At 51.2% G+C, this 13,950-nt stretch overlaps 1 protein-coding gene across 6 annotated transcripts in view; it reads left to right on the top strand.

Annotated features, from left to right (window-relative positions):
* SULF2 (sulfatase 2) overlaps window positions 1-13,950 on the top strand; it is a 114,251-nt gene that overhangs the window by 25,160 nt on the left and 75,141 nt on the right. For all 6 annotated transcript variants that reach the window (XM_045885911.3, XM_045885913.3, XM_064573327.1 and 3 more), the window contains exon 2: window positions 1,552-1,827. In XM_045885911.3, the coding sequence (XP_045741867.1) occupies window positions 1,653-1,827 (175 nt within the window). In that variant the 5' untranslated portion in view covers window positions 1,552-1,652. The remainder of the gene's footprint in view (window positions 1-1,551; window positions 1,828-13,950) is intronic.

Genomic DNA, 13,950 nt, shown 5'->3' with positions numbered 1-13,950 from the left:
CTGGGAAAAGACTTCCAGGCTTAAGGAAGAACAAGTGCAAAGGTCCTGGGGCAGGAACACACTTGACTTGTCAACAGAAAGAAACCCGTGGGGCTGGGGAGCAATTGGGAGGAAGGAGGAGAAGTAGGCAGGGGCTGGATCACTTGAATCACCTGTAGGCCCTGGTAGGGAGTGTGTATTGTATTCCTTGGGCTAGGGACGCCAAGGGAGGGTCTGAGCAGGTGAGGGACAGGACTGGGGCTAAAGTGAAGTGAGTGCCTCGCACTGGTGCCACCTGGAGTGAGTGAGTCCCTTCTATCTTGTGCCCTGAACACCTTGCTGGTCTCAGCCTGGGCTAGGCTGCAGAGTGATAACATGGGATTTGCATTTTAGGAAGATCCTGCTGGTGCCCTGGAGAAATCGGAGGGTGGGGGTGCAGTCGGGAGAAACGGGACCTCTTAGGGGGCTGTTGCAGTGGCTCATCCCCTTCTATGGACCAGAGCCCTTGATGAGTCCCCTGAGCTGGGACTTCGGCAAGGGTGGGGGGGAGGTGGGCAGAGTCCTTCAAGGTCACGTGGCCCCACCTCCAACAAGCTTGGTTTCCTCCTGACACATCTCCTTGCTCACTCTCTCTCGTTTTAAATAAATGAGACCTAAAGTCTATATCTGGAAAGACTTGAAGGCTCATTTCCTCAAGAAGTAGAAAAATGACCACAGAGAGCAAAGAGCAGAACAAGATCAGACCTGCCCAAGCCAAGATGCGCCCATCCTGCCTTCCCTCCCACCTTTGCTTGTGACCGCATCTGACCTGGGGGGTCCAGGAGTGACCGAGGTCACAACAGACTGTGACAGCTCTTCTCCCGTAGCTTTTTAGCCCTCAGTTTTCTCTTTTGTCCTTTTGTTGATTCTGCAAACTTAAAACCCATGTGAATAACTTGTCCAGCTATGGGATCTGTCTGCAGGGCGCCTTCACACACATCCCTGCTGGCTTGAGCTCCTATAACAACCCCGTCTCCTCATTTTATTCACGGGAAAACTGAGGTCCCCTACTGGCTTGAGGGGGAGGACACCCAGCTGGCGAGTGACAGAGCTGTGACTGGAACACACACAGGGTTGTGTAGCCCTGCTCATCCACACCCTACCTGAGCCACAGGCTGCCCAAGAGCGGGGACTGCGTCCTGCGCACTTCTGCCTCCCCACCCCCAGAAATGTCTGGGCTCCTTCTTTTCCTTTCTTTGGGGCTGATCTGTCTGCTGAACCGGTTGGCGGGTTCGGAGATAGGCTGGCTATCTGATGGGGGCCAGGGCCACCACCAGCACGTTCAGAAGACTGCCAGCCCAGGGGAGAAATCTTGTCTGCAGAAGCGGTCACAGAAAGCTTTCCTGCCACTCTGTTACCTGAGCACATTGTAAGTTCTTTCCTTCTCACTTTCTCCGAGTTAGGTTTCCTCTGCTCCCAGCTCCCCCTGATCAAAGGAACCCTCGTTGTCCATGCAAGGAATCATTATGCAAGCCCGAGCCGTCAGGCGGCCTTTACGTAAAGACTGACCTGATTCTTTTCCTCCTACTTTAGATCCGTGAGTAGAGCGGGAAGAAGGGACCAGAGACACGTCCACAAAACGCCACTTCAGACTCGTGGGTCCTGCCAGAAGCCCTGGATCGGCAGAACGTAAAATGGCCCCCCCCAGCCTCCTGCTTTGCTTGCTCTCCGCAACCGTTTTCTCTCTGCTGGGGGGAAGTTCGGCGTTCCTGTCCCACCACCGCCTGAAAGGCAGGTTTCAGAGGGACCGCAGAAACATCCGCCCCAACATCATCCTGGTGCTGACGGACGACCAGGACGTGGAGCTCGGTAAGCAGCCGGCCCGCAGGCTCTGAGGCTCCTGACGCAGGTTGGCCGTGGAGACCTGTGGAGCTCGCTTGGATGTAAACCAAGTCATGGGGATTTGTCCCCCACGTGTGCATTTGCAGCTTGGTCCGCAAGGCAAGGGGTGTCCAACTCGTTCCTGAGGCAGAACCCTTCCTGGATTGCTCCAGAAGTCCTAAGGAGAGATGCTGAGTCCAATTCATTATTTTCACCCAGTTTCTATTGAGTACCTGCTGTGTGCCGGGCAAGATCGCAGGGCCTGGAACTTCAGTAATGAGTAAGACAGGTACTATCCCTACTGTCGTGGAGTGAGGGCCACAGGTAATCAGCAAGGTCACGGGGAAGATCATTTCAAGAAGGGAGAAACGGGCTGGTGATACTAAGAGGGTGCTGTACCGGATGGGGGCAGGGAGGGGGAGCCACTTTGAATTGGTAATCAGGGAGGGCCTCTCAGAGGAGGTGATGTTTGAGCTGACACTGAAGCTGAGAAGGAGCCAGCCGGGGTGTGTGTGTGTGTGTATACACACAGGCACATGTGGGCCCTGCTCCTCCAGTCTTAACCACTTCAGGTGGGCTCAGCCGTCCTTGGTGGCATCCAGGGACAGGGAGGGTGGACACTCTTGCTAGTGACCTGACCCTGTTCACAAAGACGGTGCCTCAGGAGGATGAGCTTGCCCGCCTCCTCTGTGGAGCGCCCTCCCCTCGCGGTGCTTTGGCTCCGGGTAAAGCGGGTGAGGACAGGGCCCCTTGGCAGGGTCCAGCTCACTTGCACCGATGGCAGGCGTGTCTGCCTCTGGCTGATGTTCTCAGAGCTTCTCCAGCTCACAGTCTCAGCGCCTTCATTCCCCACGCGAGCCATCCACACCACTCCTTGGCCCGTGCAGAAGCCGCCCTGGCTCCAGCCCTGCGCTCCCACACCAGACCATAGGCTCCTCCGTCTGAGCAGTGCGTGCTGCACCTGCGTGAGGCTTTTCTCCCCCACGTGTCCCTTTGCCTGAGGACAAGCCTCCACACCCGAGGCCGCCAAGAGCGAGCCCTCCAGAGTCTGTCTCAGCTGCACCTTCTGCTCCCCAGGCTCAAGCTCCACTGATATTTCCAGCTCACCATTGGGGGTCTCCCTCAGGGTAAGCCTTCTTTCTCCCTAGCTTGTGTCTTCTCCCCACCACCACCACCTTGAAGTCACTGATTTTACAGGTTCTATTTCTCCAACAGGAAACCATACACAGAACTGCCCTATAGAAATATAACAGGATCCATAAATGCAAATGATAGAAGCAATTCTAAATTTTCTAGTAGCTACATTTTTTAATGCTAAAAAAAAACAGGTGAAATTAATAATGTATTTTATTTAACCCCATACGTCCAGATGATTCTCTCTCAACATATCAGTCATTAAGGAGATAGCTGCATTTTTTATATTGTTTTTGAAATATGGCCTGTAATTTACACTTAGAGCACATCTCATGTAGGACTAGCCACCTTTCAGGTGCTCAATAGCTGCTTGTGGCTACTGTATTGGACAACACACAACACCTTGTGCATTTTCCTCCTATAGATTTCCCTTCTAATCATCAGTGCTACTGTGTACTGTGAAGAGAAACCTTTTAAAAAGGGAAAACAGCACGTGCAAAGGCCCTGAGGCAGGAGCAAGGAGACACATGGGGCTGGAGCCTGGGGAAGGGAGCTGGAATAGAGACTGGAGAGAGAGGATGGAGCTGAATCTTGGAGGCTCTCGTGGGTTGTGGTAGAGAGTGCCAATAGTTGACCAGGTGAGGGGTGGGCTTTTTAGCCTCTATCCACTGTCAAAGGACAACTGAATATTATAGATGACAACTAATGTAAAGGTTTACTGGATAAGCCTTTGCAATGAAACCTGAGATTGTGGTGAAGATCCAACTGTGAATCTACACTCTTTTTGGATCCATTATTAAAAGCATACACCAGCCTTTTTAACTGCTAAGAAAAGGTGATTTATATACATCCCAGTTGCTCCTTATAATGATTTGTGTTAATGATCACAAGTATAGATTTTTCTCAGGGAGCTTATCAAGTGCAAGAAGACTTTGCAGCCAGGAAGCAATCAAAGCCCAGAGCCTTTATTGACAGTTGGACATACAGAATACCTATCTGTCCGGCAGCATCTAGCTTGAACTGTGTTTGATGACCATGGGGAGTCTACAGATCATGGCCATAGGGATGCAAGTTTTGTTTCTGGTAGAATTTTGCAGAGACCCCTTGCACGTAGCACCCGGATCTCTGAGCACACAGGTCTTGCTTCACAGGGCCCCTCGATGGTAGTCATGCCTGGGAGTTCAAGACTGCCCAGACACCCACTTGTGCGTTCGGCAGATACCTATTAAGCATCCAACTCTGTGCAGCGCACCGTGCTGGGAGCTAGAGGATGGGAAAGGAACATTCCAGGCCAAGAACAGAAAGGCAAAGACACAGTGTTAGTTAGCAGTGAACTTGGTAGGTTAGGACAGAAGGAAGGTTGTGGGGTGGAGAGAGCCGGGATAGAAGTGGAGAGAGATAAGGCCAGGAGTCGACTGGGACCAGGTCATGAGGGGCCTTGTGGCCACGATGAGGGTTTTAAGTTTTAGTAAGATGGACATGGGTTTGGGGGCCTTTAGCAGGGGCCGTGAGCTGACTTAGGTTCCAGCAGGATCCCTCTGGCTGATGTTCCATTTGGGATTGCCAAGAGCAAGAGCACAGAGACGGGGAGCCCCATTCGGAGGCTTGCGGGAATTGGGCAGGGGGTGATGGAAGCTTGGACCCAGGGTGGGAGCAGTCACAGGTGGGGCACCGACAAATGGTTGGTTGTGGGGATTAAGGAAAAGAAGAAGATCAAGGGCTACTCCTAGACTTTTGACCTGAACCAAGGTGAATGATTGAACAGCCACCCTTAGGAACAACACATTTTGGGGGCAGCAATGTGATCCAGCTAAGCCTCATGTCAAAATGTGATCGTACGTTTACATCTGTGACTCTCGAATAAAACCAACAGAATATGCAAATATAGAAAAAGGATCTATGGGCATGATAAGGACACAGGAGGGAGGAGAGCAAGGAGAACCACAGCTAACTTGAAATACATAGATTCACTCTATTTTACAGAGGGAGGGATTAAGGCACAGGAAAATGAAGTTTCTTGTCCAAGGTCACACCCACATGGCTAGACTATAGCCAGGCAAGACTGAAACCAGAGCCCTTGGTCTTAACCACTGTTCTACTTAACCAGTCTCCTGGAATGGCTGTTGAGTTGTTTCTAGATTGTTCGTGTGTTCATTAGTTGGCGTTCACTGTCACAAATACCATTGCCAGGAATGTCATTATGCATGCATCTCAGCATACGCTGAGAGAGAAGTTCCAGGCAGTGGGTTCGGTGCACTGAGAGCCCTCGTGTTCTGGGGCATCTGTCAGCTCCCACGCCGCACACCACCTTGCATAGATGCCCAGTGCCTGTGAACCTTCCCTTCCACGCTCGAGCCACCCCCTCCCCAGCGGAACTGGCTTTTGAAGGAGGCTGTGCAGCTTTCGGGAGGTGAGGGATGGGAAGACGGTAGTGGGGGGGGCGGGGGGACGGTGGGCTTTTTATAAACCACTAGACAGACCCAGATCAATAATGCATGTTCCAAAAAAGGCCAGCCCATTATCTCACAGTCTGCTACAACCGAAACGCAGAGGGTGGTCCTAAAAAATTTATCATCTGCTATTTTCTGCTCATTCGTGCGGCAGCTCTGATGGTTCTCGGGGCTGAAGGCTTCTCGACTGAGCTAATTCCAGGCTTCCTTCCAGTCCCGGGTGGAGAACAGCCGTCCATCCTAATTAGGGTCTGGTTGAGAGAACTGGGGTGGGACACAGACAGAGGGGCTCGTCTCGTGCCCTCATTGCGAGTTTGGGGCGGGGGAAGGCAGGCCGTAGATTCGTTTGCTCTTTGCTCGTGTGCATCTGACACCCTTCCCTGAGTTGTCACTCAGAAGCGTCACATACCCCCAGAGGAACTGGTTCCAGGACACAGGGGTCAGGAAGCAGCCTCCATTATGGATACACTGTCAAGGTGATTGGGAAAATCCCTGTGTCTGGGTGATCCTCGGAGACCAGCAGGGGCTTGGCTGGCCGCCTTTACCAGAAGCATAAGAGAAGGAGAAACACACAGAAGCCGGCGTCTTGTTTGCATCTGGTGTCCTTGGGCCACATAGGCTGTGTCACTGGGGAGCCCTGCCAGGGTTTACTGGTTGGATTCGATCCGGCCAAACCTTTGGTGAGCCTTAGCGGTTCAGACAGGCCTGGGGACACCAAGAGCAGTTAGATTCAGTCCTTGTGGAGCATTTGCGGCATCCCAGGGCCGTCTGTTCCATTATTTGAGATTTTATTGAACTGGACGTACTTTTTGAAGCTTAAATAGTATTTGAAAAGGAAGTCTTAAATTATGACTGTAAATGAAAAACCAGTCTCCACTGCCTTTTTTAAAAGGTCACTGCAAACCCAAGTACAATGAGAACAGCAGTGTTTCTGCATTTGGGCAAGCGGCTGCCTCCCACAAGGCTGGCGTGTCTTTGTCATGAAGGGTGAGGACAACAGCATCTCACCGAGACTTTCTCCTGGCCCCGGTCAGCAGGATGGAAGCTGCGAAAGGGAGGGGCTTTCGTGAGCATGAGCCATGGGCTTTTCATGTTGGAGCCCCACGATTAAGGGGCTCTTGTGCCTGGGGGTTAAGGAGACAGATCCCCAAGCCCCAGAATATCGGGGCTTATCTCCAGAGGGTCCACACAGGGTAGAAACAAGCTGTCTTTCTGAGGCCCCCTCAGATTGCCAGATTCCAGGTGTGCCCCCCAAGACTGCAGGAACGGAGTCGTGCCGTTGTGGCTGATGAAAGGCCACCAAGTGGCGATGTTGGAGGGGCCACAGAAATGCCATGGAAACGAGTGTTCCATTGGATATAAAAACCCATGTCTCACAACCACTTTCTGTCAGTCTGGATTCTCTCAGTGACGAGTGACAGAAACCCAATTCAAACCTGACTGACCATACACCAAAAAAGGAGTTTATTTGACTCAAGTAAATAAAAAGTCCAAGTGTATTCTGAGCTTCAAATGTGGTTGGATCCAGGAGCTCTGCCTGGCTCTCATCTTGCTCTCCATCTCCCTATTCTCAGCTCTCCTCCAAACTGGCTTCACCCTCAACCCAGCTTTTCACCAGACCTGCGTTAATGGTACAGTGAGCCATCCTTGTAGAAAGAGTGTCTCTCTCCCATGCGTACCAATAAATGGCCCTGAATGAAGTATCTTAGATCTGGTCCTCCCTGGGACAGCTGGTCAACCGTGAACCATTCAGGGGGACGGAATACAAGGATCGGCTGGCCTGGGTCACATGCACATCCTTGGAGTCAGGAATGAGGCCAACCGCCCAGGAGCCATGAGGACTCAGAGAGGGAGTAGGTGTGTCCCCTAAAGGAAAATTCAAGAACTGGTGCCAGAAGAAGGCAGGCACCAGGTGTGCAGTCGAGTCTAGGAGATGCTCAGGGCACACTCACAGGGCTCTCTCCAAAGCAGGGTGCTTATGGGACAGACTCATTCATTCAGCAGGCATGTGCCAGAGGGGATCCAGCAGCAAAAGAAATAGGCAAAATCTCTACTCTTACGGAGCTTACATACTCATGCAAGAGTTAATAGAAAAGATTTATAAAGTATATAGTGCCTACGATAGTGAAAAGAGGTGAGGGGGATAAAACAAGGAAGGGAAGTCAGTAAGGAGAGGGAGAGGGAGAGTGATGGTTTTATGGGGACATTGGGCAAAGAAGGTGAAGGAGCCAGTCAACAGAGTTCCCCCAGGAAGGGCATTCCAGGCAGAGGGAACAGTGGGTGCAAAGGCCCTGAGGCAGAAAGCAGTCCCACCAGGCTCACGGAGCTGCAGGGAAGCCAGGACGGCAGAGCAGTGTGAGCAAGGGCGAGGTCTGAGAGGTAATGGGTTGATGGTGGAAGGGTAGATCATGCAGGGTCTTTGAACCGGAGGGAGGATTTTGGTATTCTGAGTGCTACAGACACCAGGGGAGGACACTGAGCAGAGGAGGGGCATTATCTGACTTATGTGTTAATATGACTCCTCTGGCTATGATATGGAGAATAAACTGGAGGGATGTAATAAGAGCAGGGAGCCCAGGGAGGGGTCTACGGCAGGAGTCCAAGCACGAGATGATGGTGGCTCAGACCAGAGTGGGGGGAAGAAGATGCTGCCCCTCGTTATCAGGTAGAGCTGATAAGATAGGCTGATGGACCTGATGTGGAGTGGGTGAGAGGAGTCATGAATAACTCCAAGGTTTGGGCCTGAATGACTGCAAGGAGGGCTTCTCTACTGACAGAGATGGGGAGAGCTCTGGTCAGGAGCTCGGTTCAGTTTCTGGACCTGGTAAGTTGCAGAGGCTGGGAAAAACCAGGAGGAGCTGTCCAAGGCAGTCAGCTCTGAGAGTCGCAAGTTCAGGCAAGAGGCCCAGCCCTGGACGAGCTAGGAGTGAGCGAGGGCCAGGGAGGGGGCAAGAAGTGTCTGTAGATCGTGTGCCTGTTTGTGCTTTACTGGGTCCAAGACCCAAAGGGGTCTGTGATCTTGAAAGTTGCAGGCCCCTAACCCAGAGGGCTGCCTGGTGGGAGAGGCAGGCTTTTGAGAGAAAGGCTCAGGAGGGTTTCTGGCCAGGCACTTGTTTTCCACTTTCCATCTGTGAACACAAGGAAACCACACCCTGTACTACAGACTGATCTCCAGAAATCAATTCTAAATTTCAGGCTTGGGTACTCCGTAGGGGCCAAATGGCTGGAAGCCCAGGAGAGTGTGCCCAGATTCTGGACACCAGATCAGTGTAACTTCCAACTCGGCCTCTCTTAAGATACCAACTCCTGACATTCCTGCCGTTTCTCACTAGAGTTACAAAAACATGTGGCTACAGGTTATCTCAGGAGGAAGAAAGGCTCATCTAGACCCACCCTGGCGTTCAACTTGCCAAGCACATTCCTGCAGGCCTTTTTTTTTTTTTTTTTTTTTTAATTTAGCAACACTTGGGAGATCACTTAAATTCTGGAAGCTAACTATATCAGGATTAGGTTTGGCTGCATATAAAAGAAAATATAAAATAACAGTGGCTTAAACAAGATAGAATTTTGCTTCTTACTCACATAAAAATATCTGGAAATTGGCATTCCAGGGCTGGCATGGTGGCTTTAAGGCTATCAAGTACCCAAGCTCCTCTGCCTTTCTGTTCTGCCATGCTTTTTGTGTGGCTTCTCTCATTAAGGTCACCCCCATGGTTCAGAATGGCTGCTGGAGCTCCAGCTATCAGAGCCACATTCCAGGCATCACAGAAGGAGGAAGCAAAAGGGTAAAAAGAATGAACTTCAAGTTAAGTCAGCTCCCCTTAAGGACCTCATTCCAGACATCACGTACAACACAGACAGAACTTACTTAATTAGCCACACCATCTCAGCAAGAAATGTGGGGCACACTCAAATTTGGATTATTCAAGGAGGGTTTAACTATATTTTGCCAAAGTGTGAGCAAGCAAGTGTGGGGAAATCTATTTAGTAACATTGGAGCCATTCCTATCCCAAGCCCAAGGGGATGAGGGGAGCAAATGGTTACTGGAACGCAGAGGGCCACCCAACAGGAGCTGTCCCCCTGTGTTGATATCACGGGGAGAGAAATGGAGGATTGCATACCCCAACATCCGTTTCCTCTTCTGCTGATCTCCCAGGGCCCTCCAGTAGCCAAATCCAGCCCAAAACCAGAGGGTAAAGACAGTTGTGGATACAGCCCATCTAGGTCAGCTCACGGGGCTGAATCACTGGACAGAGAACTGATCGAGAAGGCCAAAGGGAAGGACCACTTGCACATTTAGCTGCAAGACGGTCTGGGAAATGTATTTCCTAGCTAGGTGCATCAAAGATTAAAATCAGGGCCTGTTAGGAAGGGGAAACATATATTGGTGGACAACCGGGGTCTCTCCCACACCAGAGATCAGGAGCAAGGGTCCAGTGAGGGGCAGCACCTCTGGGAGGACCGGGGGCGATGTTGTATGAAGGGCATGGGTGACACCTGCACCATGAGAAGGAGACGGTCACATGGGAACTTGGGATGGGGGGACCATCCCAGGTAGCAGGATAAACGCAAGAGCCCCGTGGCAGGAATGGGCTTGCCAGGAACTTCGAGGAGGACAGCGGGACCTGGGGAGTGAGGGGGAGAATGATGGGGGAAGGTCTGGATTTTATTCCAAAACCTATAGAAAGTCACCAAGCTGTTGTGAGCAAGTCAAGTATGCATGATTCATGTTTTCAGTGGCTCAGTCTGGCTGCAGGTAGAGGGGTAGTGGCCAGGGGACGAAATCAGAATCAGGGAGGCCAGTGGGTGGCTCCAGGTAGGAGCCCATGGGTGCCCTGCAGAGAGAGCAAGGGGATGGAGCCGGTTCTGTTTTGAGGGTCAGCAGGCAGGGCTTGTGGCTGGATTGCAAGGGGAGAGGAGGAGAATCAAGAATCACTCTGAGGTTTTGGCTGAGTGGATGGGCAAATGGCAGTGCTGTTTACAGGGACAGGGACACCAGGGGAACAGGTTTTCAGGCTCCGGACAGACATCCAGCCACTTTGCACACATCACCACCAGGCCAGTGGCTAGGTCACCGGCTCTGTGTAGCCCATGAGGACAAGTCGGCCAAACAACCCCGGAGGCCCTGCCTCATGGAAGACATAGCCTCTGGCAAGGAACGGGATGTGGGTGGAGCTCCTCAGGGAGGCCGTGACCCGTGAGTGCTGCGACCTGCCCTTTCCCAGGGCCTCTGGGCCACCTCCCTTCCATTGAGAAGGGCTGTATCACAGTTCTCTCCCAGAAGCTTTTCGGCCAGAGCGAGCAGAAGGCAAAGGAGGAAAAATTAACTTCATGCTCTCTCTGATAGTCCAGGGTCCATTCATAGAATTCCAACACGGCCTCTTCGACATCTGCTTCACTGATACCGGGTTGAGGAACCCATTTTGAGCCCTGGCTTCTTGGAGCTAAAACCGGCAACAGCATTTGATTGTATTTTGTGACATCCCAGAGTCAGGAGCGCCCCCACCCCCACTTTGCCCCATCGCGAAGAAAAGTGGTCTGAGCAGCAGGTCCCAGGCATCCGGTGTAATTATTCCGGGTCGAGTTGAAGGCACAGCAATAGTTGGCCATGAGGAGGGGAATCAAATGTCATTGTTCAGGAAACAGTGGAGTCCCTCTGCCCAGGTGTGGCCTCCATTTCTGCGGCTCATCCCCAGGCCTTCCTGTCGCTGTCGCCCCCCCCCCACTGTGGGCACAGAGCTATCCTGGGCAGTGGTACGGCCGGGGCCAGCCTCCCGTGGTTGTTAAAGTTGACAAGCTGATCCGGTGACATTGCGGGCATTCCAGGGACACTCAAGGACCCGACAAGGGCTGCCATGGGAATGCCAGCCTGGCAGGTGGTCACCAGTGGCAGGAGGACAGCGCAGGCCACAGGTGCTTTGCCACCTGTGGCCTGAGCTGATGGCCCTTCCTCCTCTCTCCCTGCCCCCTGCCCCAGGTCAAGGTTCTGTTCTAGCCTATACCCAGACCCACCGCTCTCCTCCCCCTCTTAAAGCCTGCTCTCTCTGGGGCTCTGGGTCATAGTAAGTGTTACTTTGATGGTTTACTTAGCTGGTGCCTTCAGCTGCAATAGAAATAGCTACAGGTTGTAAACTCAGTGCCTTTAGGGCCAGGCAGGTCCTGTAAACATGGAAGTGGGGAGCCATGAAGAACCAGAGTAGACCTTCTAAACTGGGCCCCTGTTACTCAGGTCCGCTCACCTTTAGACCCATCAAGGCCAGATCTCTGTCTTTTTCAAGCAAAGCCAGAGAGCTAGATTGATGTGAAATCTCCCTATTTAAAAAAAAAAAAAAAGAAAGAAAGAAAGGAAAGGGAAGGAAAGGGAAGGAAAGGAGGAAGGAAGGAAGGAAGGAAAGGAAAGGAAAGAAGGAAGGAAAGAAAGGAAAGAAAGAAAAGAAAGGAAAGAAAGTCAGCAATCAAGTTAACTTTTTAAACACCTTTCAAGCACAACTAAATCAAACACACAGGCCAGATTCTGTCCCGAGGCACTCTGTGAACTCTGTGTTCCACAGTACTTGGGAGCTACAATAACTAAAATTTGTAACAGCTAACATGTCTTAAGTGCTTTTGGTACGCCTTATACTGCACTAAAAACTTTGCACATATTTTCCTCAGTTAAATTTTGGAACATCCCATGGGAAGGAAGCAGACAAGGACACCGAGCAAGGTACATGGGGGAGTTAAATCATTTGCACAAGGTACCGGGTTAATAGGAAGTAGCAAAGTCAGGATTCAAACTCAGGCCACATGCCTCTAGAGCCCTTCCGAGCATACTGTGTAAGGTGACAGAGAGCATTCTAGAATTGTCCTTGAATTTCATGGTCAAAAGAAACCTTCTACCTAAAGCTATTCACGTGCTGTAATTTTCCAGAAGGGAATGAAGGCCCAAAGAAAGTCAGTGGTTTCATAAGACAGCTGACACTTTGTTCTTCAGACTCTTCGATACCTACAGATGAGGGAGGGCCCCGTGTTCGGTCCAGAACAGAAGCATGCATGTATGCATTACACCCACAAACACATTTAGCACTGGAACCTGTTTAACCTACAGAACTAAACAGGTGACAAAAAGAATCATTCAGAGAAGGATGGCACCTGCAGAGGACACGGGTCTTGTCCCCTTCACCCTCAGCCGGCCCCCATGTCAGGTGGCCCCTTAGCTCCTGCTTTTCAACCCACAGGACAGGAGAAAACAGCCTGGGACCACTTTAGCAAATTAAAGAACCTAAGGAGGAGGTCATTGGAACCACTAATCTGTGGCCTATAGGTCAGAAGCCCAGGTGACATCTAGCATCTGAGGTGGGGCTTGGGGGGCAGACTTATGGGACTTGAGCTTAAGGGCTGATTCCAGGTAGACAGTGTCCAAAATGAGTTGAATTCTTGGACACCCTACCGATTTCCCAGAATTGTTTGGTGGTGTTGGGGGTCGGGAGGCAATGCCCCACATTGGAATTGGGTCTGTGAACCTGAAAAGAGTTGGGATGAGGAGAAATTTTTAATTTTTTTCACAGAGGAAGGGGCCCATGAAAGCAAAAATGCCAAGAGTCCACAAAGCTCATTAAAAAATCTGTAGCATTGGGGCGCCTGGGTGGCTCAGTTGGTTAAGCGACTGCCTTCGGCTCAGGTCATGATCCTGGAGTCCTGGGATCGAGTCCCACACTGGGCTCCTTGCTCGGCAGGGAGTCTGCTTCTCCCTCTGACCTTCCTCCCTCTCATGATCTCTGTCTCTCATTCTCTCTGTCTCAAATAAATAAATAAAATCTTAAAAAAAAAAAATAAAAAATCTGTAGCATTCTTGATACACTGAAAAAAAGCATAACTAAGCATTTCTGTGGGCAGGTCCTGCCTGTGGCCTTCTGACTGGGGCCTCTTGTTTAGTATTCAGAGTTACCTGTGGTCGCTACAGATATGAGGGGTCCTTGCCAAAAGGCCTCTGTCAGAACATTCTAGGCTAGATTATCTTTTCTCCAAATGAAAGGCACAGGTGGAAATGTAACACATATCATGGAGTATTCATAGATTAGCCTGTTTCCAGGCAGTTTTCTTCTCTGTCCCATGCCTCCTGGGTATTTCAAATTATATGAGTGACACAGTCGTGCCTTAAAATACTCATATAATTCAAAGCAAAGCCTTCCCCATCCACCATTCACAGTGCTCATCTCAGAGACAACCATTATCTACAGTTTATAAATCGGCTAAGAACATTTTCTCAAGGAGCAAGAAGGGGAGGATGGAGAGAGCTTAGTCAACACAGCCCAGGGAAAGCCTCCCTGAGGAGGTAGTATTGGCAAAGAGCTGGATGACACAGGGGCCGGGGTGGGGGGTGTCTAGGCGCAAGAACAGCAAGTGCAAAGGCCCTGAGGCAGGAGCGTGCTTGGTGCATTCCAGGAGTGGTGAGGAGGTCAGCATGGCCGGAGCAGAGGGAAAGTGGGGGACAGAGGTACAAGTTGTAGCTGGGGAAAATCAGTGTCCAGGTCACATGGGGTCTCC

The sequence above is a fragment of the Mirounga angustirostris genome, unplaced genomic scaffold (assembly GCF_029215605.1).
Source record: "Mirounga angustirostris isolate CCGP_5_RB_7025 unplaced genomic scaffold, mMirAng1.0.hap1 SCAF_10, whole genome shotgun sequence".
NCBI lineage: Eukaryota > Metazoa > Chordata > Mammalia > Carnivora > Phocidae > Mirounga > Mirounga angustirostris.
The sequence above is the reverse complement of the archived record's forward strand: the minus strand, read 5'-3'. Positions and strand labels throughout refer to the sequence as shown.